The following is a 26,276-nucleotide window of genomic DNA, read 5'->3' as shown; positions in this document are numbered from 1 at the left end:
AGAAGAGAGAATAATTTATTTAAAAGACTTGAAGTCTCATGTTGGTTTGTGGTTAATTATATTTCCATTATACTCTCAGTGGCCAACATTATACAGACAGATATCGACAGATAATGTTTTGTCTTCATTTTATTGTTGGATCTGTTTAAATGCATTTTATCATGGTAAGTTAGTAAGATTTGGGGTTGTTTTGAATATAACTGTCTGTCTGTTCGTTAATACCTACCTAAATCTAATAAATATTTTTATGAAGTTCATAAAGATATTGTCTTCGTCACATGCACTTTAGATGTTATTTTGTGTAAGTAATGTTAACGTTAGCTCTGCAGACGATGCATAATCTCAGCCTTGAAATGCATATTAAAGGACTAAGTTAGTTCTTCCAAAAATGATAATTCTGCCGTCATTTACTCGCCTTCATGTGCAAATCCTGAAGTTTACTTTCCGTGGAAGACAAAGGGACATTTTTGAATATGTAGCCTAATGGAGACTCTTCTTGTCGATGTAATGAAAGTGAATGAGTAACGTTAGCCTACTGGGGGGGGCTGTCACGCAAAAAATAATAATAATAAAAGACACAAAAAAAAACATCACTAAAGTATCATAAAAGTGGTCTAATACGACTCGTCCGTTATATTAATAGCGTTATTTATTCATATGATAGCTTTATGTGACGAACAAACTGCAATTTAAGTCGTTATATTATAATCACTGAGCTTACCTCTTGATAGCTTTTAATCGCAGCCGAATCATTCAAAAAGATTCGACTCGAAAGATTCTTTTGATATTTGTGTGTATTAAACCTTCTCTCTGTAATTGAACATCTGTTCTTTCGGACAAATATGGCAGTCTTTTATGATATTCGGCTGATGTCTCTGGCTGTGCTGATGGACGGATTAGATAGATTCATTCATGCCGAACAGCTGCAGATTCATAGATTCATTCATGACATTGCCTCGACTCTCATGAACGCGCGCCATGAAGCTCTATGACTTTAAGTATTTCTACATCATGAAAGGCCAATTGGGGCAAGCCTGGGGGAGATAATAATGGACTAAAGAAAACTGGCGGTAACAAATAAGGATCGGAGGAGCCTAAATAGAAATTTTCTCCAGGTATCTCTGTCTCTCTCTCTCATTCAAATGGGCAGTTTGGGCGGCCATACCGGGCGAGTCGGTCGCAAATATGGCGGCGTTCTATTTGTAGTGACGTAGGTGGCATCTATGAATACTGTCAAAGTCCTTTTGAATCAGGTGTGTTTGATTAGGGAGACAAAGAAAATGTGCAGTGTTGGGGTGCCTTCAGGACAGGTTTGGGAACCACTGTTCTAAGTGCTTCTTTTACTGGTATTTTTAACGATATATTTTGCATTTCTCATCCAAACAATGTCAAACTTGGCACTGCACTTACTCGTGCCCGTAACGAGACACCTGTCGAGTTTGAAATCCATCGGACTAACAGTTCGAGAGATATGCGAATAATAGACACACACACAGACAGACAGACAGACAGACAGACATTTCTGTAATTTATAGATAGAAGATTAATGACAGACATCACAGCAGGAGGTTTGTTAGGCTGCTGTCACTTTTAAAACCTGACGCACATGTTGCATCACAACTCTATGTTCATTTAAGACTTCACTGAACTCATTTAAGACTGTGTTTGCGAGGGTACTTTACAAAACGGCCATTTTGACATCATTTTGTATGTTTTTTGTCATTCAAGCACTGTTTGAAGCAGCTTTCTGTGCACGCGTTAACTTTGACAACACTAATATTATATTATATTATATTATATTATATTATATTATATTATATTATATTATATTATATTATATTATATTATATTATATTATATTGTATTATATTATATTATATTATTACGGGGCTGTTGAATGATTGAATCTGATTGGTTGACGAAGATTGAAAGGTGTGTAATTATTTTCAGGGCTAAAGTAGTTCCAGGCAGATCTTGACCGCATTACGTACATGTCTGTATCACTTTGCCAAATAATTTCAGTTATTTCAAAGATCCTTACAGCAACAACAGCAAAAGAACTAAAACCCAAGACGAATAAAACATGACATTTTAAAGTAGAAAGACTGAAATAGTTCTTTCTTGTAAAACTTATTCCAATAACATATAGGCACAACTTTTTTTTACAGTGAAAAAAATCATTCAGCATTCAGTGATATGACTTGTCATGTGTCTGTATAACAGTAAAGCCAGGAGTGTGTCCAATCAAAAAATATAAACCAGGAAAGTGTGCCCAGATAAGTTTCGTGTCGTGTGCCAATGACAGTGACTGTGCCACCAATCTGAAATGCTGCAACAGTGGATGTGGACTTCATTGTTTGGCTCCAGGTACAGGTATATTATATTATTAGTTTATGTTATATTGTCTGTCAAATGTACCTGAATTCAGCCTATAGCACTGTTTCAGGCATAGGGTGGCTTTACAAAATTAATAAAGATGATGAATAATACATAGAACGTAATTCACTCAGTAAGTAAAACTAGCTATTCATGCCTTGAGTGTTTTGTGCGTCCATCTGATGCTTCATCCCACTAAATGGCCAGACTAAATCTGAATCTCTATCCATACAGTCTAGGTGCCTAACTGAAGGGAATCCAGTGTGTGCCGAATACTGTTCCCATGATGGTCAGTGCCCTGCCGGACAGAAATGCTGCTAAACACCTCTGATCGTACATGCAGTGAAACTTCTGATTTAACCACCGGAAAGAGTTGTGAGAATGATTTTGCATAATACATACTACTTTTTGAATTCTTTTACTTAAATCAATTCAGTGCTTCAGTTTTTTCTTGCAAGCTTATCATTTGTATGCTTTTGAGAACAAAATGTACCAACACATTAGTGTGTTGAAATAACGGAAGCATATGGACGGCTAACTAAATATAATAACCCCATGACCTAAGTAACAAGCTGAAGTAATAAAAAAACGAATTTGCTTTGCCGGGTGTTTCTGAATTGCGAATATGTAGAACTAATCATATTAGAGAAATATGGTGTAATGAGTCATGTTACCTTTGTCATGTACCTATCCTATATTAATTGTTGTGTAGTTTTTGCCGGTGGGATTCTCTGTGATTGATATGTCCTCCCAGCCGTGATTAAAGCATATTCAAAGGCATTGTTTGGAGTCTGTCTGATCACTGCCGACACAGGATAGAAACTAGAGATATTATTTTCATTCCCAAGTGATAGTGCTGAAGTGGAACAAGTGAAGAGACGTCTAGTAGAGTACAAATTTGTAGCTGTCTAGAAGTAGGTGTCTAGAAGCCCACAGGCAAATGCACAAAAAAAGGCAAAACACAAAAAAAAGTCCAGTCCTTCAAAACAACACATATTTGAATATCAGTGCATTACAGAAAGTGGAAAATACTTGACACATTCTTAGACATCAATTTTCAGTAGTTGGATTGTAGTGTCTGTTTCTGTGACACTTGGTTACGCTCTCAAAGAGATGGCGTAAACTGAGACGACTTAACATCACGCTCTTCCATGTATATTTATCCCAGATGCCCGAACCATGCAGTTCCTGTAAGAAACGTTCACGTTCAAACTATGGTTTTCTAAAAACACTGCAGAAAAAAAGTCCTTGCTTATGTGACTGGACAAAAAAACCAGTGGCTAATCTTTGTTTGTGACTCACAAAACAAAACATAAAAAGGTGGCTAATCCATCTGTCTTGGAAGCTCATTTGTTCAACAAAAGTTAAGAACAGTCACTTGGCATTGAGTCCTTCCATGGCTGAAAAGCATCTTTAAACTCCAGCAGATGCCGTTTTAGAGTCATTATTCTCTCAGCTGCCTAATATGGACATTTCAGGCATCAGACCTGCTCTCGGCAGTTAGGTCAGCAGTGGCACTCCCCTTATGCGACGAACGAGGTTGGCCAATCGTTTGGCCAGCGGTGGACTTGGTTCATCCACCTGGAACGTGCGGGTCAGCAAGTTGTAAAAGGAGCCGTACCCCACCGCGACCACCGTGCAGGTGAGGCAGATGACGTTGTAGGGCATGCTGAAGTCAGGCGTGGGTAGATTTACCAGCAGGGGTTCGGTGTACACTCGAACAAAGTAGCTTGATTCTTCTTTGACTGGGATACTGGAAGTCAGAGGTGAAAATGTTATGAAGAACCAAAACAAATAAGGCACACTTATTTACTATTAACACCAAGGCCAGTTTATACATACAAACTGCTAAACAACGGTTGGTCTTGTGTGAAGTTGGTGTTCATTGCAACCATACTTGGCACAAGGGCACTGACCACAGAGGACCTGCAATAACATTTATGGAACATCAGTCAGATATAGAGAGTGGCAGACAAGATGAGTAACAAACTCTTACGACAATAATGACATTTTAGCATAAATATTTGAATTACAAAAATAAATGTATCTTTCAAAATACTTGATAAGCAAGAGTCTTACCCAACGTAGAAGCCGTGGTTGGGATCAGGGGTGTACTCAGTCCATTTGAGCAGGGCCCTTTCAAACTGTACCGTGACCTCTGTCATCGAGTGAGGCGGTAACTGGATCAGCATCTCCAGTAGATGAGGACGATGGCGGTCTTTAGCGGGCTGGTAGTGAATGTAACCTACACGATAAGGAACAAAGGTCTATAAACTCTTTATGCTCCTGAGCATGAACCAGACCTTTTCTGTCCACTAAGGATGATTTAAAAAAAAAAAAAAAAAAAAAACTTTATTATTGTGCCTTTAATTTTTTTTTACTTCCTCATTTTAAAGAATGTTGAAACTACATTTCCCTACTCAGACGATCCCTATCTAAAGATACTCTCAATGCGCTGAGTTGCGCTTTGGGAAAACATCTTTGTTGTGAATCTGGAAAGGTCATCATCTCAATTGCCTTGAATTGATGGCTGTATTTCTGACCCTGAAGTACTTCCTCCAACAGTTAAGGGGCTACCATGTCCTAGTGCGGGTGGACGAACACTTCAGTAGTCACCTACATAAATCTCCAAGGCGGACTGCATTCGCACTGTTTGAAAAGGTTCTGCTTTGGAATCAGGACAAGTTCCTGTCCCTCAGGGCGATTTGCATTCCTGGGCATTTGAATGTGGGAGCAGTCTTTCTGTCAGGCTGTGACACACAGGGACTGGAAATGCCACCCCGAGGTAGTCAAACATAGTGATGCACCGATGTGAAAATTGTGGCCGATACCGATAACCGATAATTTACCGATGTCGATATCTCTGTATAGAAAACATATTTTTATGATAATCAAATAAAGAGCTATTTTCCAAAACACTTTTTTTTTCTTTTTTTTCTTTTTTTTTTAGAAATGACTGATATTGGGCACCTTTACCTGTGTGCAAATTATGTCATCAGATTTTCAGAAGAAAAAAATATTTATATAAAAATGCAAAACATCTGTTCTGCCCAATTATTATCACCATTAATGAACCCCACAAAAATATATCGTTTCAGTACTTGGAGGTGCATGCAAGTCTTGGCATGTAAAGTTATGCAGAACTCGGCAATTAACGTAGATTTCGTATTGTTTGTGAATTCCTGTTGACTCAATTCAAAATTGTTTGCCATGTGCTTATATGTCCTGTGTTCTCACCCATTCTCTGTTCGTCCTCATTTGTATTAGGTTTTGGCTGTGTTATTCCTTGTTCTTTTCCAAGTTTATTATAAAAAACTAAAATTAAATTGCTAAAACACATTTCTTGAAACCATCCCTCACTTTCTCAAAACCTTAAACACAAAATCAAATTTTCAATCTACTTTCAGAGAACATCTGACTCTTCTGGCAAAATCAAACAATTGCCTCAACAAACATTTTATCTGTGCTTTCAGATCATGCCCAAAGCAAGTCAATATTATAAACACTACAGATCATTCCTTAGACACTACATCAAAAAAATGGAGAACACAGAATCCAAAGCATGCAGTTACAGAAAAAAATAGGTATATTGTAACAAAGTAAACCAATTTTGCAATTACATAAAGTATTGTAACGACAACTTACAGTAGTAAGCAAGTTTAGAATGCGTACATGCAGACGGATGTAGACCAAACGCCTTTCTTTATTACTTGTGCTCCATTAAACATGATCTCAAAACTTCTTGTGGCCTTTCCTTGTTCACATGTACACACAAAGCCATACCTTGCAGACAGCACAAGACTAAAATCCACCTTGCTAGCTACTGTGGTCAAAAACTGTGTGCTTCCCAATTACCAACGCACACACTTGTTGCTCAGGTGCTCTAATTGTACACAGTCACAGCGCCACCCAGTGGACAACAAAAACTTTACCATACAACAAATGGCTCCTACACATTATTCAGTACAATTCAATACTTGCAGTGAATACAGTATACAATTTATTTACCTTACTCCTATTATCAACGGCAACGGTTTTGGAAAGCCATTACATAATGTATTTAATGTCTGTATATTCAACACATACTGTGAAAAGTGACCCAACTGCAAAAGCCAAACAGGTCACAGTGAAAAACTCTAAATGAAAAGCATGGTACAGTCACTCAGAAGAGTTGTGAACTTGTGCAACTGCAAAATCACGGTCAGTGAGAGAGTTTGATTCTGCTTCAGCATCATGTCTTCATGTTTGATCCGGCCGGAGTACTTTGTCCACATCACAGATAATGTCATGGTGTCATACAACTCACGAGGCTTGCGCCTAGGACAGAGTGCTGGAGACAGAGCACATCGGATTGTGGTTGACCAGCTACTGGAGACCACAGACATTATCTGCTTGCAAGAGACATTTTTAGCCAAACAGGACCTTGATAAACTCAATTCTGTCCACAGTGATTTTCATGGAGCTGGAGAATCCACAACAGATTTAAGCACCAAATTGGTACGTGGTAGAATACCTGGAGGTGTGGCCATTTTGTGGCGCAAGAAATATGATCATCATCTGATCTCACTTCACTTTAGCTTTCTTTGCTGCTGCAAAAGTGTTTGACAAACACACGGTCACAGCAGCCCAAAAAAGACAAAACATATAATATGAGTTAAGAGCCCAACTAATGGAAACACTAATCACTCTTATGGTGACTTAAAATGAAACACATTAGAGTTAAACCTCTGTTAATTCTCAATAAAAACTTCTGTAGCCGTCTGACAGAAATAAAGTCAGTCTGGTTAGTAATAAGTGAAGCTGGTAATGCTGTTTGTGGAGTTGTTTAATCCTCCTCTGCTGAGATCTTCACAGATTTAATGTCTTCTTTTCTCTTCAGTTGATTTCATCTAAGGCTGTGTCTGAAGTCAGTTGTAGTTCTTGTGTTTCTGCTTGTCACTTTTTCTGTTCTCTTCTTTCCTTCAGTGATTCTGCTTGTTAACAGGCTTATTAAGGCTGAAATGACTCCATATTTAATATTCACAGACTTTGTGGCTCAGATAAGGTCCAGTTCTGGTTTATTTCTTTGCTCTTGGCTGACATGTGGCATTGCTATGGCCTGCTTGTGGCCCAGATCTGGCAAACAGGAGTGGGCCACCCAAGGGCCATCATTCTCTGCTGCATGTGGGCCAGATCCGCATTCCACAAGTGCCAGATGTGGGCCGGATCTGGGCCGAAACAATGTTGCTATGTGGGAGATTGGCCTTTTTGAACTCTTATATTAGGGAATGTACATATGCAAATATATTTGTGATGGGTGATTTGAATGCAGACATTTCTGATGACAAATCTCTCTTTGGTCAGCACTTGTTACAGTTTTGTCAGGATAGTAAACTGGTTCTCTCCAGTATGAATTTCCTACCTGCCAGTAGTTATACTTACGTCAGTGAAGCATGGAACACGACATCTTGGCTGGATCATGTAATCTGTACAGCCGATGCTCATGAAAGTCTGGAAAAAGTTGAAATTCTGTATGAGTTGACTACAACTGATCACTTACCTGTCTCTATGATTATAAATCTTGATAACTTACCTGACTGCAGTAGTTCGACAGAAGATGGCGCTAACATGGTCAAAGTGGATTGGGATAAACTAAATAGAGAGGATGTATTGTACTATTGTGGGAGGTCGGATGCTCTCCTAAGGGAAGTACAGTTACCCATGGGTGCTATTTTATGTTCAAATATTAATTGTGATGATGTCACTCACTGTAATGACCTATATGAAATGTACAATGGTATAGTGAGGGCTATACATGATGCCAGTCGTCCTCTACACACCCCAGTAAGGCTAAGAATATCAAACCTGGCTGGAATAAGTATGTAGTTGACCACCATGAAGCTGCCAAGACGGCTCATAGGTCCTGGGTTATAGCTGGTAAACCCAGACAGGGGCCAGAGTAAGAACACAAAAAGCTTACCAGGGCTAGATATAAATATGCAGTGTGCTTTGTTGGAAAGCATGAGGAAGCCTTAAGAGCTCACTCTATGGCTGAAAACTTGATTGGCAACAATGTCACTGAGTTTTGGAAGGAGGTGAAAGTTACAAATAGGGCCAAGACAATATTGCCTTGCCATATCGAAGGTGTATCTGGTGCAGAAAATATAGCAGAGCTGTGGAGGCAGCACTATGCAACTCTGTTTAATTGCATTAAAAGTGAGCCCTATTGTGTGGGTGAGTTAAATGAGGATGTAATACACTTTACTCCCAATGAGGTCTATAATGCTATAGAGCAACTAGCTGATAACAAAGCTAGTGGCAAAGATAACATCACTGCGGAGCATCTCAAGTTAGCCAGCCCCAGAGTGTCAGCCCTTCTATCCATTTGCCTGACAGGGCTGATGACTCATGGTATACTGCCAGACACCATGTTGACCGTCACATTAGTGCCCGTCATTAAGGACAAGGCAGGGAAAATAGGGAGTTTGGACAACTATAGACCCATTGCTATAGCTAGCATTCTTTCAAAGGTGTTAGAAAAGATGCTACTAGATAGACTGAGTGGGTTCATTTACACCACGGAAAATCAATTTGGCTTTAAGTCTCAACACAGTACTGATCTATGTATCTATGCATTGAAAGAAGCTGTTGAATCCTATAGAAGGCAGGGCTCTACAATGTTTATTGGATTTATTGATGCGTCCAAGGCATTTGACAGAGTAAATCATCATAAGCTTTTTACTAAACTTATGCTTAGGGGTGTGCCGGGATGCATCATACGTATACTGGCTTACTGGTATGCGAAACAAAGCATGCAGGTTAAATGGGGAAATAGCCTATCGACACCATTTAGTGTAAGCAATGGAGTACGGCAGGGGGGGCTTCTGTCTCCAGCCCTGTTTAACTTATACATGGACAACCTCTCAAAGCAGTTGGGGATATGTAAGACGGGTTGTGTAATAGGAAACACTCTGTTAAACCACCTGATGTACGCAGATGATTTAGTTGTTATGTCCCCCAGTACTGTTGGGTTCCAGCAGTTGTTGGATATATGCTCCAAGTATGGGGGTGAGTTTGATGTACAGTACAATGCAAAGAAGAGTGTTGTGTTGGTTTGTAGGACTAAGGAAGATCAGAAGCTGCACTATGTTTTACCTGTCAGGGCAATGTATCTGTGTATCTAACTGTACAAAATATCTTGGGCATATCATTACTGACAAGATGGAGGATGATGCTGACATGTATAGGCAAAGACGAATGTTGTATGTCCAAGCGAACATGTTAGTCAGGAAATTTCATTACTGCTCTGATGATGTGAAAGTGCACTTGTTTCGTGCTTACTGTACCCCTATGTATGCAGCCCCATTATGGGTCAACTACAAAAAGGAGACCATGCGCAAACTGCAGGTAGCATATAATGATTGTCTGAGGATACTGCTGAAGAAGCCCAGGAGCAGCAGTGCAAGTAAGCTTTTTTGTGACTTGAGGCTAAGCTGTTTACAGGCCCTCTTGAGGAACCTAATGTTTAAGTTTATGTGTCGACTTGATGAGTCACAAAACTATATTATAGTAAGGCTCACAAGTCCCAGGTGTAGCTCGGTCCGATATCAATCACATCTATGGAAGCATTGGTATGAGTGCCTTTTAAGACTTTTGTGAAAAAGGGTGTATTATGTTTATGTAATGTTGTTGGTTTTTTTTTTTTGTATGGTGTATGTCCTGCTGTTGGGCCTAGAGCCTGTAATAAAGTTTATATAATGTCATCTCTGCAGGCAAAGGGGAAAACCCTTAAGCCAGATCCAGCCTTGACAACATTCTCCACACCTTGCTCCTTCTCGTCCTCATCCTCTTCCTCCTTGTTCACCACCTCTTACTCATTCTCTTCCTCCTCTCCCTCTTATATTGTTTCCATCCATTGTTGGTATAAACATTCAGTGCAACATTTTGAGTTTGTAAAAGGAAATGCTTCAGCTTTAGCTTTTCTGACTGCAACTGTGCATGGATTGTGCAGTCGCCTGAAATCAAGCCAATCTGAATTTAAATCTGTTTTCCTGTTATGTTTGTTATTTTGGCATGCCCCTTCCTGAAATCATTTAATATTTTTGAACAAAATCATTATATTCATATTAATCAATGCTTAATCAAGAAATATTAAAGAGAGGGGAAGGTCTGAAGCATGTAACATCACTAATGTTATTAGCTGTGTGGTTTTGTTTGTGTTGAATGACTGCGCCTTGATGGCGCAATTCCATCTTTGTGATCTTTTCTTTTTTTAGACTGATTATTTAAGAGGTTTTTTTATTCTCTGTCCGGGAAGCGGGACAGACAAACATTTATTGCTGCGGTGGCTTTTCGGCCCCCCATTAATGGGCTGACGGCCGTGTTGGAATGCTGAATAACGGTAAATGCAGTATACGCTTTATTGAAGCCGATCGCTTATGAGTTTGATGCAATTAACACACGAAAATGTATTTGTGGTTAATATCTGTGCTCTTGTTTTATAGTACCTTTTATCTATCATGTTTGAGGATTGAGAGCTGAGATTGGGTAACTGTGCTGCAGATGTTTTGTTTGTTTTATATTGTGGGCTGTATTGATGTGTACTAACATGCATGATAAAGGGGCTGACCTGCCACTATTTCTTGTATATTTATATTTTATATTCTGGTTAATTGTTTTTCTTTTATTTGATATTGATGATTAATGTGATTATATTAAATATTGTTTTGTCATTTGCTTTTTGTTTCTGTGGTACTGCTCGTGCTCTCCTCTTTTTGTGTGTTACAGCCTGCATCGAAATTAAACCTCCCTCAGCGTAGGTGATTTGGGTGGTGTGGCACTGCTGTGTGGTGTGTACTAGAAGGTTGGCTCTGAAATGGTGATGTAAAGGTTCCTTCTTATTTGCGGTGTATGCTGTGGGTTTTCTTCTGTGTCTTAAAGGTGGTAGGAGGTCCATAAGAGCAGGCCCGACCCTCTTGCAGTCTTGAGGAGAGCTATTTCCTACTTCTGTGGATTCTATTGTTGACACGGTTTAACATTTGATGGTCCGTGTTGGAACAAAATATATAAAAAAAAAAAAATTAATGAACTATATTTGTTGCCTAGAATCAAGTATTGTGATCTGTGGAGGGCTCCGACTGCCTTAAGAGGTGGCGTAGTCAGCTTATATTTCTTATACTTACGAGAAATTGTCACTACAGCTGCTCGAGCGCTGAGAAAATGGCAGATAGTGTACAACTCGCTAAGGGCGGAAACTATGGTAATACAGGACTGTCAATCAGCAGCAGTGGGCGGGGCCTGAGCAGTATGATGTCAAAAAGGAGTGGCTGGATTTTTATCACTGTAGAGTGATTGGGTTCACACGCTGCCAACACGCATTTATGTCCAAAACACAATATAAAAGTGGATTTTGCATAATAGATGCCCTTTAAGTTAACCTGGTGTCTCCTAGGCACCTACAATTTTGTACTCTATTAGACGTCTCTCCACAGGTCTCTGGAGTTCCACTTCAGCACCATCACTTAGGAATAAATAAGATCTCTAGTGCTCCACTTCAGCACTATCACTTGAGAATAGAAGTAAGATCTCTAGTGTCTAACCTGACTGACAGACAGACTCCAAATGATGCCTTTGAATATGCTTTAATCACTGCCGGGAGGACATCATATCAATCACAGAGAATCCCACCGGCAAAAAGAATACAACAATTAATATAGGATAGGTACATGACAAAGGTAACATGACTCATTACATAATTTCTCTAATATGATTAACACTGCATGTACGATCAGAGGTGTTTAGCAGCATTTCTGTCCGGCAGGGCACTGACCATCATGGGAACAGTATTCGGCACACACTGGATTCCCTTCAGTTAGGCACCTAGACTGTATGGATAGAGATTCAGATTTAGTCTGGCCATTTAGTGGGATTAAGCATCAGATGTACAGCACAAAACACTCAGGACATGAATAGCTAGTTTTATTTACAGAGTGAATTGCATTGAGTATTATTTATCACCTTTATTAATTTTGTAAAGCCACCCTATGTGTTGGGTAAGTTACTTTAAAAAAGTAATTAGTTATAGTTACTAGTTACTTCTCACAAAAAGTAACTGCATTAGTAACTGAATTACATAATTACAAAAGTAACTAATTACCAGGGAAAGTAACTATTGCGTTACTTAAAAAAAAAAACATTTAAAAAAAGTTTAAATATAAGAAATTTCTTGGATACCCCCAATATGAAATGTTAAATGAATGAAATGGACACTAAATAGAACATATTATAAAACATTGTACACTAATCTACACTATTTTAATGTTGCTGTGGGACAACCTATTAACTTAAATATTAAAATATTATCATTACTATAGTGGAACAACAAAACACAAGAGATGGTTTAGAACTTTTAATATTTATTGCACAGACCACAACTGGCCAACAAATAAGTCTAAAAATAAATCATGCTTCTTAAGAAATGTACCAAAAATAAATAAATAGTAATAAAAAAATATACATACACATACACTAGTGCAGTAGACATACTGTATAGCCTACTTGAAGTATTTTCTTCCTCACAATAGTAAGTTTAACAAAAAGTGCTCTCAATATAATACTGAACAATGTACCAACATAAATAATAATAAAATAAAATCTTTTGGGGGTTTATTTTTATAACCTACAGAGAATGTCATCATCAGAGGTTATTTTAGCCAAATTCTAGTCGTGTTTGCCGCACGTGTTCACAACTTGTTTTGGATTTTATGTTATATAAACTAATTAAAACATTGCATATGATACCAATATGCTACAGAGATTATTCTAATGCTGAAATGTGTAATTTATTTATAAATAAAGTATTTATGCTCGGACACATTCGGTCTCTCTCGTGCACTGTCGAGCGCATTCTCGGACACACTCGGTCTCTTTCGCGCACTGTCGAGTGCATTCTCGGACACACTCGGGGCCCTATTTTAACGATCTGAAACGCAAGTGTCAAAGCGCAAAGCGCAAGTAACTTTGTGGGCGGGTCTCGGCGGTGTTGCTATTTTCCCGGCGGGATAAATGACTCTTGCGCCGGGCGCAAATCTAAAAGGGGTTGGTCTGAAGTAGCTTCATTATTCATAGGTGTGGTTTGGGCGTAACGTGAAATAAACCAATCAGAGCATCATCTCACATTCCCTTTAAGAGCAGACGCACTTTTTCCTTGGCGTAGGCTATTGCTATTATAACGGCGGATTTGCCAGGCGCGCGTCAAGAGCGGTTCACAGCCGAGGAGACCAACGCTCTCGTCACGGCCGTAAAAGAGAGAGAAGGGACGTTGGGGATGGGAGAAACACACCCAAATTAGCTTCGGTTAAACAGGCATATAATAATGTGGGTAAATGTGTAAGCTAGATGTATGCTTTTATAATAAATTATTATATTTATAATAAATTGTCTATCTATCTATCTATCTATCTATCTATCGTTTGTAATAATATGATTTGCAAAAATGAAAACTGCTGCTTCTGTGTAGATTAGAGAATCACAGTGTATGAGCGTTGTGCACTCTATACATTATGGTCAAGCATGCGCCCTTAAAATAGCATAATGAACAACGCGCAACGCGCCACTGACTTTAGACTAGGTTTTTTCTGGCCAGTGGCGCAATTGTTTTATGGAACAGTAAAATAGCACCAGGGAACGTTTGCGCCGGAACACGCCTCCTTTTTTGCGCTGAACCGCCCAGGGAGCGCAAGTTCATTCCCTAGTTTAGCGACGTGCTTCTGTGGAGGGAAAAGCGCGCTTTGCGCGGGTGCAAAATAGGAATGAAACATGCGTCGGTGTACAAAGTCAATTGCGCTGGGTGCAAGATAGGGCCCTCGGTCTCTTTCGCGCACTGTCGAACTGTTTTGTCCAGTCCGGCGCCTCATAAACACACACACACACACACACACACACACACACACACCAGAGAAAAAACTTTGCAGCTCCTATGGCAGAAAGAGCCTACTCGGATGAAAACCGCTTCAATGAGCTCAATTATAGTAATGCCACATTTTATTGACAGTAACGGTAACGGTGTTCTAACGGAGGAAACAGTAATTAGTTTGATTACTCGTTACTGAGAAAAATAACGCTGGTTATTTATAACGCCGTTATTCCCATCACTATGCATGAAACAGTGCTATAGTCCGAATTCAGGTACTTTTGACAGAGAATATAACACAAAATAATAATAATAATAATTATTATTATTATTACAAAATAATACACAATCCTGTTTGTTTATTTTACAAATAACAGTTTGTTTTTACAATCGCTAGAACACATTTCTAAATACCGGTACTTAGGTCACTTTTTCAAAACTCTTCACACAGTGATCACAACATCATTCTATGTGAACTAAACTATGGATAATTTATCTTTGCTTTAGCAAAGCATTTATTAAATAATGACATCTTTCAATTTGCAAGAATTGTTCTGTCACAGACACAATTACCATCAAAACTTTATGTAGGCTACTATACAGGCCAATTTGCACTCGAAATACTTTTTACTTCGCTATATTTTGCCAACATACAAGCTAGCAAGTTGCAATGTGTTATTTTGCTAATTTTTAAACATGCAACTAAAACTAACGAATAATACAAATTTAAAAAATAATCTCAGTGGGATGCTTTATACAACCTAACGAGTGTAACATTAGCAACAATAATATGGTACGAATAAAATCAATTCAGGTACAGGTAGCCTACAGGGTCCGTGTACTTGGCGGCCAACTGATTTTCCTTTTGATATTAAAAAACCAAAATCGGGAATAGAGTTGTTTCCCATCTATCAGTTAGAAATAGGAGAGCAAAAAGATGTCATGACAGTTCTTGCGTGAACGTTAACAGGCCTATTAAATACCCAAGTCAATGCATTATTCTTTTCTTTTTGTATTAGTGTTTAAAATATTTAATTTACAACTAATTATATTGATTTAAATCTTAATTTATTAATATTATTTTTTTAAACTTACTGGGCAAGGGCGACCATGGTAGGCTATGACAGCCATCATTTACCCTGCCATGCAGCTGATGCAAAGCGTAGGTGAAATTATAGAAGAAATCCCTGTCTAGGCTCTTCCCCGGGACGGGTTGTGTCGAGCTATTCGTTAGTTGTTAACGATAATAACTATGTTAACAATAGTTTCGTTAATTTGAAACTTTTATGCTTCCATCTGAGGCCATTTCCCCCGATGCCTAATTGTACGAGACCTTACAGCTGACGTTGAATATAATATAATATAATAATACCTGTAACTGGAGCCATACACTGAAGTCCACATCCATTGTTGCAGCATTTCTCATTCTTGGGACACTCACGGTCATTGGCACACAACGCAAAACGTATCCGGGCACATATTTCTGGTTTATATTTTCTCCTTGGACACACTCCTGGCTTTACTGTTATACAGACACATGACAGAGAAGCCAAATCACTGAATGCTGAATTAATTTTTCACGGGGGTTTTTGGTACTTTTGTTGTTGTAGGCTGTAAGGACCTTTGAAATAACTGAAATCATTTGGCCAAGTAATATGGACATGTACGTAATGCGGTCAAGACCTGCCTGGAACTACTTTAGCCGTGTGTTTCCCTGAAAATAATTGCACTCCTTAGAATCTTCGGCAACCAGTCAGATTCAAGAATTCAACAGCCCCGTAGTCAGGGGTGCCGTTATAGTGGGGGGGTTGGACTGGTCTATGGGGTGCAGAGTAGGCTATGTCAGGCATATGGGCCCAGGATGCTAGGGGGGCCCAAATCACGACTTTGGTTCATTACTTTTTTGTGATTTTGTTTTCTTACATACACAAACATGTTAAATCAGATTCAAGCATTCAACAGCCTCGTGGTGAACTTGAAATAATATAAATGTTTCCACGAACAGCTGAAATAATATAAATAAAAGTTTGATAACTTTTATTTATAAGTTATCAAACAACAGCTTGAAATAATATAAATAAAAGTATTTACATTTATTATTAAATGTAAAAAAAAAAAAAAAAAAAAAAAACGATCATCGCAATAAGTGTAGGATATTGTGATGTCAAAACATTTGGTAGCCTAACTAAACATAATTTTATTAAGTTTAGTGACAACATGTTACGATGTGCATGGTGCAATGACTGGCTACTGCTTTTATTATTGCTTGATACAATTTTTACAATTTCTATTCAATTCTTTTGGTTTGATTCCGATCTTGATTCAATATCAATTCATTTGGATAAATAGTACAGTAGATACATGTTAATTTTTCTCAAGAAAGAAATTCTCACATAATGCTGTAAACAGGCTACAGAGAGCTCTGTCAGCTGGTATTATTAAAGGCTAAAAATAACAACTCAAATGAAATATAATGCGGTTTTTATTATAATAACTTTATATTTTTTAATGATATAAGTAAAAATAATAAATATGTAATATAGTGCACACATTTAGCAAAATACTCATTTATAGGCTACTAATACTAAATATATTATAAAATACACATTTTTCTAGCCAACTAACATGCTATGGTCATTAAATGGCTTTCCTGAGGTAAATGTGTGACATTGTTCTCCAGCTGTTTTATTGACCTCTTTCCGCGGTTGAAAAACACTGACTGATCGATAGCATGTATGATGCATTTACATTTCGATAAGTTGTACTGTATCTTTCAACCTACCTATTATAGTTTATTTACTATTAACTAGTAGTAAAGAGAGATGATCGGTTCACGTGCCGCTTGAACTGAGGTGCAACAGCGATGTCACATTTAAAAGCGCCAAAACGGTATTTGTTGTCTGAATTTCGTAAAATTGACAGAATCTGAGAGCTGAGAATTAGTTTCCTATCATAAATAACCTGCTCTGTCTTGTCTGTCAGTGTCAGTGTCCTCTTTGCTTGGCGATTTGTCTCTGTGTGAGAAAATGGATGTGTGGCGTGAGAGCGTGTGAAAGGTGTCAATTGCGTGAGTCTCACGCTGAATGCGTGAGTGGCAGCTCTGTGTTTAAGTTGCTAAGAGTGGTTGCTAGTGGTGTTGTGTAGTAATACATAGAACCGTTGGATGAAGCGGTCATAGCCGTGTTTTATTGTGAATAAAACACAGCTATTGACCAATCAGAATCAAGGATTGAAACTAACCGTTTTATAATATAATATATGATATAATACCTGTTACTGGAGCCATACAGTCAAGTCCATCACACCTAGTGCGGCAGCATTTCTCCTTTTTGGGACACTCACTGTCATCGGCACACAACTCTTCACCCTTCTTCTTACACCTTACTTCTTCATAGTTTGTTCTTGGACACACTCCTGGCTTTACTGTTATACAGACACATGACAAAAAAAAATAAAAAAATAAATAGCCCTGATATATTGAAGAGCACAGGTGAAGTGATGACATTTATTATGAGTTTTTATGAAGATTGTTTTAAGTTCACTTAAATTATAAGTTGTTATATTTTTTTGAAGCCTAATACAATTTTAACATTGATAGCTTTCAATTATACTGTAATGCTGAATGCCTATAATTAAATAAAATATCATACCTGTAACTGGAGCCATACAGTCAAGTCCATTACACATAGTGCTGCAGCATTTCTGATTGTCGGGACACTCACTGTCACCGGCACACAACTCTTCACCCTTCACGAAACACATTATTGTTCCATCGTTTGTGACTGGACACACTCCTGGCTTTGCTGTTATACAGACACAAGACAGTGAAAAATATAGCCCTGATTTATTGAAGAGCACAGGTAAATGTTATAGTTAATATGAGTTTTTGTGAAGATTGTTTTAAGTTCACTTAAATTATATTAGTTGTTATATTTTTTAAAGCCTAATAAGTGTTGAAATTGATAGCTTTCAATTACACTGTAATGCTGAATGCCTATAATTAATGACTAAAATTAAGAAGAAAAAAAATCAATTTCATAGAGACATCAGGAGCAGTATTGGTATCAGTAATGCCTTCTTTCATAAAAAGATGCCATTATACAAATATTTGAAATATTGATTGACCGAACATAATATAATATAATGTAATATAATATAATATAATATATATAATATAACACCTGTATCTGGAGCCATACACTGAAGTCCACATCCATTGCTGCAGCATTTCTCATTCTTGGGACACTCACTGTCATCGGCACACGACATGAAACGTATCCAAGCACACACTTCTGCTTCATATTTTGTGTTTGGACACACTCCTGGCTTTACTGTTATACAGACACATGACAGAGAAGCCATATCACTGAATGCTGAATTAATTTTTCACGGTAAAAAAATCCACTGTCACTGTTTTTTTTTACAGGGGTTTTTGGTTCTTTTGCTGTTGTTGCTGTCAGGACCTTTGAAATAACTGAAATCATTTGGCGAAGTGATATGGACATGTAATACGGTCAAGACCTGCCTGGAACTACTTTAGCCGTGCGTTTACCTGAAAACGCATTCAACTGGAAGAAGGGGGTTCAATTGTGCTTAATTACAGAAAATATGTGATTAATTAGTTAAATTGTATCGATTGACCGCACATAATGTAATGTAATATAATGTAATGTAATGTAATACCTGTAACTGGAGTCGTACACTGACGTCCACCGCATGCAGTGCTGCAGCATTTCTCCTTTTTGGGACACTCACTGTCATCGGCACACAACTCTTCACCCTTCCTCTTACACCTTACTACTTCATAGTTTGTGTTTGGACACACTCCTGGCTTTACTGTTATACAGACACATGACAGAAAAAAAAAATAGCCCTGATATAAAGTTTTTATGAAGATTGTTTTAAGTTCACTTTGTTATATTTTTTTAAAGCCTAATACAATTTTAAAATTGATAGCTTTCAATTACACTGTAATACTGAATGCCTATAATTAAATAAAATATCATACCTGTAACTGGAGCCATACAGTCAAGTCCATTACACATAGTGCTGCAGCATTTCTGATTGTCGGGACACTCACTGTCACCGGCACACAACTCTTCACCCTTCACGAAACACATTATTGTTCCATCGTTTGTGATTGGACACACTCCTGGATTTGCTGTTATACAGACACAAGACAGTGAAAAATAATAGCCCTCATTTATTGAAGAGCACAGGTAAATGTGATAGTTAATATGAGTTTTTGTGAAGATTGTTTTAAGTTCACTTAAATTATATTAGTTGTTATATTTTTTAAAGCCTAATAAATGTTAAAATTGATAGCTTTCAATTACACTGTAATGCTGAATGCCTATAATTAATTACTAAAATTAAGAAGAAAAAAAAATTATTTTACAGAGACATCATGAGCAGTATTGGTATCAGTAATGCCTTCTTTCATAAAAAGATGCCATTATACAAATATTTGAAATATTGATTGACCGCACATAATGTAATATAATATAAATAAAATGATAAAGTAGAGCTATTATAAATATAATAGCTAAAGTAGTAATATTATATAATATATTATAGAGTGCAATTGAACCCCCTTCTTCCAGTTGAATGCGTTTTCAGGGAAACGCATTCAACTGGAAGAAGGGGGTTCATTTGTGCTTAATTACAGAAAATATGCGATTAATTCGTTAAATTGTATTGATTGACCGCACATAATATGATGTAATATAATGTAATATAATGTAACATAATGTAATGTAATATAATATAATATAATACCTGTAACTGGAGCCGTACACTGAAGTCCACATCCATTGTTGCAGCATTTCTCATTGGTGGCACAGTCACGGTCATCGGCACACGACACGAAACTTATCAGGGCACACATTGCTGCTTCATACTTTGTGCTTGGACACACTCCTGGCTTTTTTACTGTTATACAGACACATGACAGAGAAGCCAAATCACTGAATGCTGAATGTCTTTTTCACTGGGGTTTTTGGTTATTTTGCTGTTGTAGGCTGTAAGGACCTTTGAAATAACTGAAATCATTTGGCAAAGTGATATGGACATGTAATGCGGCAATTTCTGATCTAAAACGGTTTCTACACCAATTTTTTTTTGTGTGTGTGTTCCTTTTGAAAGACCTCTATTATTGTCCATTACTAATTCAAACTCACTGAAAGCAGGCGGCGCACACACACACAGCATCTGTACTGTATCTTCTAGAAAAGTCTCGATCGACTGGACGGCACGAGCGCCAGCTTCCCGGAGAATGACCGGCCACTACAGAAGAGCAGGTTATAATCAGGGCAAGGGCCCCTGGGCTTGAGTATATGTTTGGGCCCTAACTATGCTACAAATGATCTCAACTAGAACATCATTATGGATCACAAAATACACAAAAATGTAAATATGCTTTGAAGTTCCTAGAACAATTAATGCATTAACATGCCATGCCTAGCCTAGCGCAAGGTTATAGCAGTGATATATAATTAATACAATAAAATACTGGATGTGCTCTGAGTTGAGAGAAGATCAAAACCATGAAATAACACTGAGCAATTAAGGCAGAGATGAACAGTATTTTTTACTTTATTGTCATATCTGTGTTCTCTTAGTCTCATTTCTTAATTTGAATCAAATTCAATCAGAATACAAAAACAATGTGTATGGCAATTACCGGCACTCTTGCTTGTGTGATAACTCATTTGCTTATGTTGTGAATATAAAACCAGGAACTAAATTGGTATTTTTATCATCTTGATGACATTTCTGCCCCACTATAGTGTGATGGCAGTGAGACGGAACAGAGCGCTTAAAACTCTTCAGCTTGCACATTTAGTTGAAAATTAACAGAAATTATCATTCTCTGTAAAGAAATTACACATGAACATGAGAGAATTTATCACGATCTTTCTAAATGTGCGCTTTTTTGAATGCTTTTTCCGATGTAAATTCGGGACAATGTAAGTTCCTTCTCCTTTTCCCTATTCTTTGTTATTTGTTCATCGGAACGTCGTCTCTTTGGTCGTGTGTCGGCCATATAAAAATTCTCATGAATATACAATTTTAACGTTACTCGTTGTTAGGACATCTCTCCAGCTAACTTCCCTCTTCATGCTTCTCTCTCCTCCACTCCTCACACACCCCCCTTCATGTGCACGCGCACTAACTTGGATGGTGAGCTGTATTGGATAATTTAAGACTTCACTGTGCTTCTAGGCACTGATAAAGCCTTTGAATTTTTTTTTTTTATCCATCTCCTGACTTGTGCCTGTCCACAACTTTATCCCGGAGATCTTTTGACAATGCCTTGCCACCCATAGTTGATTATTTTCTTCAGTTGCACTACCAAGGACTGAAATGCTTCAGGAAAAGCTTGTTTCATGCTAAGCTAATCAAAATGACCACAGCTGATCACAGTTGAAAGTCAGTTGGCTTTGTGTGCTATTGAGAAGGTGATTAACTACACCTGGTTGGGTTTACAAGTCATTTTTAGGAGGGGAGGGGGGGGGGGGGGGGGGATTCTTTTTCCAACTCAGTGATTCTGTTTTTTTAATTTGTATTTAAAAAAAATATATTTTTTTTTTGACAAGTTGGTATTATATCTTTCACTTGGATAATATAAGTTGTAAATACAGCTGCATAAAACAGAAATTGTTTTTTGTCTGTTTTCATTTCAGGCTGCAAAGCAACAAAATGTGATTATTTTAAAGGGGTGTGATTATTTTCTATACCCACTGTAAGTCAGTGGTTTTGCAATGTGTCAAGCTTTTTTACATATTTATCTGCTTCATATCAAAGTAGTTTAGAAATCTACTTTATCCCTAAACTGATCTTAGTGTTATAAAAAAAAAAGTGCGAAATGAGTTGAAACCAATTTTATGAAACGTTAGTTCGAGTCCTTTCTACGGCTGACCGCTTCAAACGACGGCGCTACTCATGGTAAGCGTTTTGCTTTTATTTGCTTTACCCCAGGCTTAAAGTAAAAAGATGACTGTGAAAATAGCAGTATTAATTGGTGAGTATAGTACAGTTGGTGAGATACTACATTTTCATGTCAATTCGTGTTCATTTTGACTACGAGCATGCGCTTACTTTAATTCAGCGCGTGCAGCACAGCAAAAATAGACTCGGTGCGGAAACAATCGCTGCACTGCTGTAAACGCAACAGGTGTTGTGCCAAATTCTGACCCCCGGTAATAATTTTCAGGGAGTTGAAATTGGGCACAACACCGGACCACATCCGCATGCAGTGTGAAAGCTGTTAACATGGGTACGGGAAAAATAGGCACCGCATACGCACTGCACAGTGTGAAACGTCAACCCTTTAAACAGTGTTGTAGTCGAGACCAGCTCACTCGAGTCCGAGTCGAGACCGAGACCAGAGAGGGTCGAGTCCGAGTCGAGACCGAGACCAAAGAGAGTCGAGTCCGAGTCGAGACCGAGACCAGAGAGAGTCGAGTCCGAGTCGAGTCGAGTCGAGACCGAGACCAGATCGGTTGGATAACCTAAGGTTGGGTCTAAAAACCAGACCTAAAGATATCTTCAAGAATATGTAAAATATTTGGTGGTAACAATAAAATTGGCACCATACTCAAACAGTAAATCAAATATACCATGGAATCATGTAGGTTACACTGTAATGGTAAAAAAGGCTCCTGCTGCATTTGCGTGGCGCGAACAGTCTCAAGTCATACGTAGTTGCGCACAAGAAAGTCAGCAATCATTGTACGTTTCAATCAAACAACAATTTAAAGAAATATTAACATACAGTAACAATCATGAAATATTTTGAATGGGACTCGAGTGGACTCGGGAATAAGTCCGAGTCCTAATATGTTCGAGTACGAGTCAATTCCGAGTCAAAATGCACACGAGTCCATGACAAGACCGAGACCATTAAAATATGGTCTCGAGACCGAGTCCGAGACCGAGTCCGAGTCTCGAGTACACAACACTGCCTTTAAATATAAAAGTCTTCTCTATTGACTGACTCAGATAATATTACAATTTATATATTTACAAAGTTCATCTTTCACTGGTTACCTGAACTATTGTTCATACATTTCTTCAGGCTGCGTAATGAAGTTAAAGAACATGGATCTAACCTGTGGTTCCTGGAGCAGCTTCTGTGGTGCTCAAGCATCCAGACAGACACAATAACACAGCGCAATATACTCGAGCTGTCATCCTCTCCAATTACGGTCATACAATGAACTGCTCAGGATGAGAGAGTATTTAAGTTAGCGCTCAACCAATGGCGTGAGTTTGGGGCGGGATGATCTGTTTTGGAGAACAATAGAACACGTCCGCATGTTTTAAAAAGTTCAGAGGTCAGAGAGTTCTGATACAAGACAAACTCCAGGCTATGATGCCAATCGGGAGAGCTCTAGGCTATTATGAATATGATGCCAAACGGGTTTTTTTTTTTCTTCCAGAATACACAAACTAGTTTTCAATGGCCTCATAGAAGTATAATACTTTTCCTATACACAATAGTTTGATTTAGATTATATCCAATACAATCCCACCAGACAGTCTTCTATGACAGTGTGTGGGTTGGCCAGTTTGGGCACTACATTTAATCCCAAATCTGAAACTAATCTCTTGCGAAATGATCATTTCCCCTAAAGTAAACTAAATGGAAACCCCTCATTTGTGCATAGAGGGCAGTTTTCCCCCCAAGGAATTTTGAAAGAAAGAAAGAAAGAAAGTTCTTCGATGTTTCCTTATTCGTTGAATTTAACCCTTAGTATATAGCCTATATATATATATATATATATATATATATATATATCACTACTGGTCAAAAGTTTTAGATCGGTAAGATTTTTTATGTTTTTAAAAGAAATCTCTTCTGCTCACCAAGGCTGCATTTATTTGATAAAAAGCTATATAAAAAAAACAGTATTATTGTGAAATATTATGACAATTTAAAATGACTGGTTTCTATTTTAATATATTTTAAAATGTAATTTATTCCTCAGATGAAAGCTGAATTATTCATATTAGCATAAAGCATCATATTAGAATGATTTCTGAAGGATCATGTGACACTGAAGACTGGAGTAATGATGTTGAAAATTCAGCTTTGATCACAGGAATAAATTACACTTAACTATATATTCACATAGAAAACAGCTGTTTTAAATTGTAATAATATTTCACAATATGACTGTTTTTGTTTGTATTTTTAATGAAATAAATGCAGCCTTGGTGAGCAGAAGATACTTCTTTTAAAAACATTAAAAATCGTACTGATCTAAAACTTTTGACCGGTATATATGTATGTATATATATATATATATATGTTTATATAAAATACACTCTATTTTAAAAAAAATAGATAGCTTTAAAACAGATCATGCATTAAAGGTTGGGTAAGTCATTTTTGAAATATGTTGTTTGGAAGTCTGACCGACACAACAACAAATGTGTAGCCAATCAGCATTAGGTGGCATATGACGGTGGAGGAGAGAGAACGATCAAGAGGGAGATTTGAACTGAAGAAAGACTGCAGAAATAGAGATGAGACACAATACAAAAGAAAAAAGCTCAGAAGAAAACACTGGAAAATAAAGGGTTATGTCTGGGCAAGAGCTTTAGGATCCGCGTTAATATTAGAAATGCTGTACAGCGCTGTAGAGAGCTAAGCGGGAAGGTCTGAAAACAGACATGGAGGTTGCTCTGATTCGGGTCCACACGTTTGGCATGCTAAATATCTGGACCTGTTGGCGATTCAAAATCCTGCTGTGTGAATGTGTTCTGACTGAAAATAACATAACGATTTCTACAAATCAGTTTCAATAGTAACGTTACGTTGGGTTTAATTTGTCTTTTAATGAGATCTACTATTATTGTTAGTGGCAAGATTTTTCATGTGAATAAATGCATAGATCTGCAAATTACTTGTGTTCCGTAATGGTCTGGTGGTTCGAACTTTTGCCAAGCGTGTCAGAGGTTACAGGTTCTAATTAATCCGGATGTTTTTTTTTTATTTTTTATCAAAACCGAATATGTTCATCAGTGGTTACATTATATATCAAGCAGGGACACGTTTGTGTGCATTTTGTTTTGTGATTTCACTGGAACGAATAGTCTCCGCAACAGCGTTAAGTGATAGATTGAAGTGCGCATCCGTGTGTGAAGACTGCGCGAGCCACAAGAGAACATCCGCGCCACTGATAGCAGCAGCAACGAGCACTCTGCATGATTTCAAAAACAACACGTTTTAGCTAGATCGTCTCTTATTTAATAACGAACTAAATTAATGCTCTGCTAGTTAACTGGAGATGTTTTATTTAACTGTGATAGGTACATCCGTGCCTCTCGATGTTTCAAAAAGTGGTGGGGACAATATCGACCCTGAGAAAAAGTAGTGGGGACATGTCCCACCCAAATTACGCCTATGACGGTATACACCACATTCACTAGCAGTCACCAAGGTGACTCTGACTAACTGGCAGTCACACTGAACGCTTTTAGAACGTTGACAGGTTTTGTGAGATCATGGCAAATGCCCGAAATCATAGGCAAATGGTGCTCGTTCACGTGAGTTACAATCACGCAGTGTGCATAATCAAAGATGTGATCTGAGAGAATCGCTGACGAGTCGCCGACGCCCGTGCCGTCATTATTAGTGCGCTCTAAAGGCCTATTTATACTTCTGCGTCGAACTGCCGCCGTAGCTACGTCGTAGGCTGTGTGTAGCGCGCGTATCCTACGGCGTAACCTGACGTGCACCTCTCCAAAAATGTAACAACGCGTCAATTCTACGCGGACGCCAGCGCTGTGATTGGTCTGCCAGAACCCCTCCCTCGGGGTTTCACATGCTCCCTAGGTGCGCGTCAACGCGGACAACAACACAGAAGTATAAATTAAAACCAACACGTTGCCTACGGCGTATAGGCTCCGGCGTAGGTCCGACGCAGAAGTATAATGAGGCCTTAAGGCCGACTAAGTTTTCTCAGTGTGTTCCGCACCGTCGGCTGAAATTGGTTCGTCG

The 26,276-nt window shown here is 38.1% G+C and overlaps 3 protein-coding genes across 5 annotated transcripts in view; 1 reads left to right on the top strand and 2 right to left on the bottom strand.

Moving 5' to 3' along the window:
* Window positions 1–26,276, top strand: part of LOC311302105 (uncharacterized protein) — an 80,759-nt gene that overhangs the window by 9,374 nt on the left and 45,109 nt on the right. Inside the window, exons 5-6 of one of the 2 annotated variants that reach the window (XM_084427711.1) lie at window positions 2,224–2,367; window positions 2,611–2,747. The exons of the other annotated variant lie outside the window; for it this stretch is intronic. Coding sequence (XP_084283837.1) covers window positions 2,224–2,367; window positions 2,611–2,615 — 149 coding nt within the window. The 3' untranslated portion in view covers window positions 2,616–2,747. Of the gene's footprint in view, window positions 1–2,223; window positions 2,368–2,610; window positions 2,748–26,276 lie in introns of those variants that run through there. 2 annotated transcript variants of the gene reach the window in all.
* LOC311302106 (GPI transamidase component PIG-T-like) lies at window positions 3,086–6,237 on the bottom strand. Its single transcript, XM_084427713.1, has 4 exons — window positions 6,022–6,237; window positions 4,456–4,621; window positions 4,219–4,302; window positions 3,086–4,129 (listed from the first exon to the last, which is right to left on the bottom strand). Exons 2-4 carry the CDS (start codon window positions 4,566–4,568, stop codon window positions 3,877–3,879), a joined length of 450 nt encoding a protein of 149 aa, XP_084283839.1. The 5' UTR covers window positions 4,569–4,621; window positions 6,022–6,237; the 3' UTR covers window positions 3,086–3,876.
* LOC311302103 (uncharacterized protein) overlaps window positions 11,982–26,276 on the bottom strand; it is a 101,995-nt gene continuing 87,700 nt past the window's right edge. The window contains exons 1-9 of one of the 2 annotated variants that reach the window (XM_084427709.1): window positions 23,380–23,486; window positions 20,045–20,197; window positions 19,275–19,427; window positions 18,950–19,102; window positions 18,448–18,597; window positions 17,917–18,069; window positions 17,537–17,689; window positions 15,639–15,788; window positions 11,982–12,239 (exon numbers count right to left, since the gene is read on the bottom strand). In XM_084427709.1, the coding sequence (XP_084283835.1) occupies window positions 12,235–12,239; window positions 15,639–15,788; window positions 17,537–17,689; window positions 17,917–18,069; window positions 18,448–18,597; window positions 18,950–19,102; window positions 19,275–19,427; window positions 20,045–20,197; window positions 23,380–23,461 (1,152 nt within the window). In that variant the 5' untranslated portion in view covers window positions 23,462–23,486 and the 3' untranslated portion in view covers window positions 11,982–12,234. Of the gene's footprint in view, window positions 12,240–15,638; window positions 15,789–17,536; window positions 17,690–17,916; window positions 18,070–18,447; window positions 18,598–18,949; window positions 19,103–19,274; window positions 19,428–20,044; window positions 20,198–23,379; window positions 23,487–26,276 lie in introns of those variants that run through there. The other variant, XM_084427708.1, reaches the window with a different exon arrangement.

This window comes from Rutilus rutilus (assembly GCF_951802725.1).
Source record: "Rutilus rutilus genome assembly, chromosome: 13".
NCBI lineage: Eukaryota > Metazoa > Chordata > Actinopteri > Cypriniformes > Leuciscidae > Rutilus > Rutilus rutilus.
Note: the sequence above shows the minus strand (reverse complement) of the source record. Positions and strands in the feature narration are given on the sequence as shown.

Excerpts from the sequence above, each read along its gene's own strand:
- LOC311302106 (XM_084427713.1), bottom strand. The coding sequence starts at position 4,568 with ATGCTGATCCAGTTACCGCCTCACTCGATGACAGAGGTCACGGTACAG. Across the intron at positions 4,303-4,455 it reads AACCACGGCTTCTACGTTGG|GTCCTCTGTGGTCAGTGCCC; the intron begins GTAAGACTCTTG and ends ATGTTATTGCAG. Across the intron at positions 4,130-4,218 it reads CAACCGTTGTTTAGCAGTTT|TATCCCAGTCAAAGAAGAAT; the intron begins GTATGTATAAAC and ends TCTGACTTCCAG.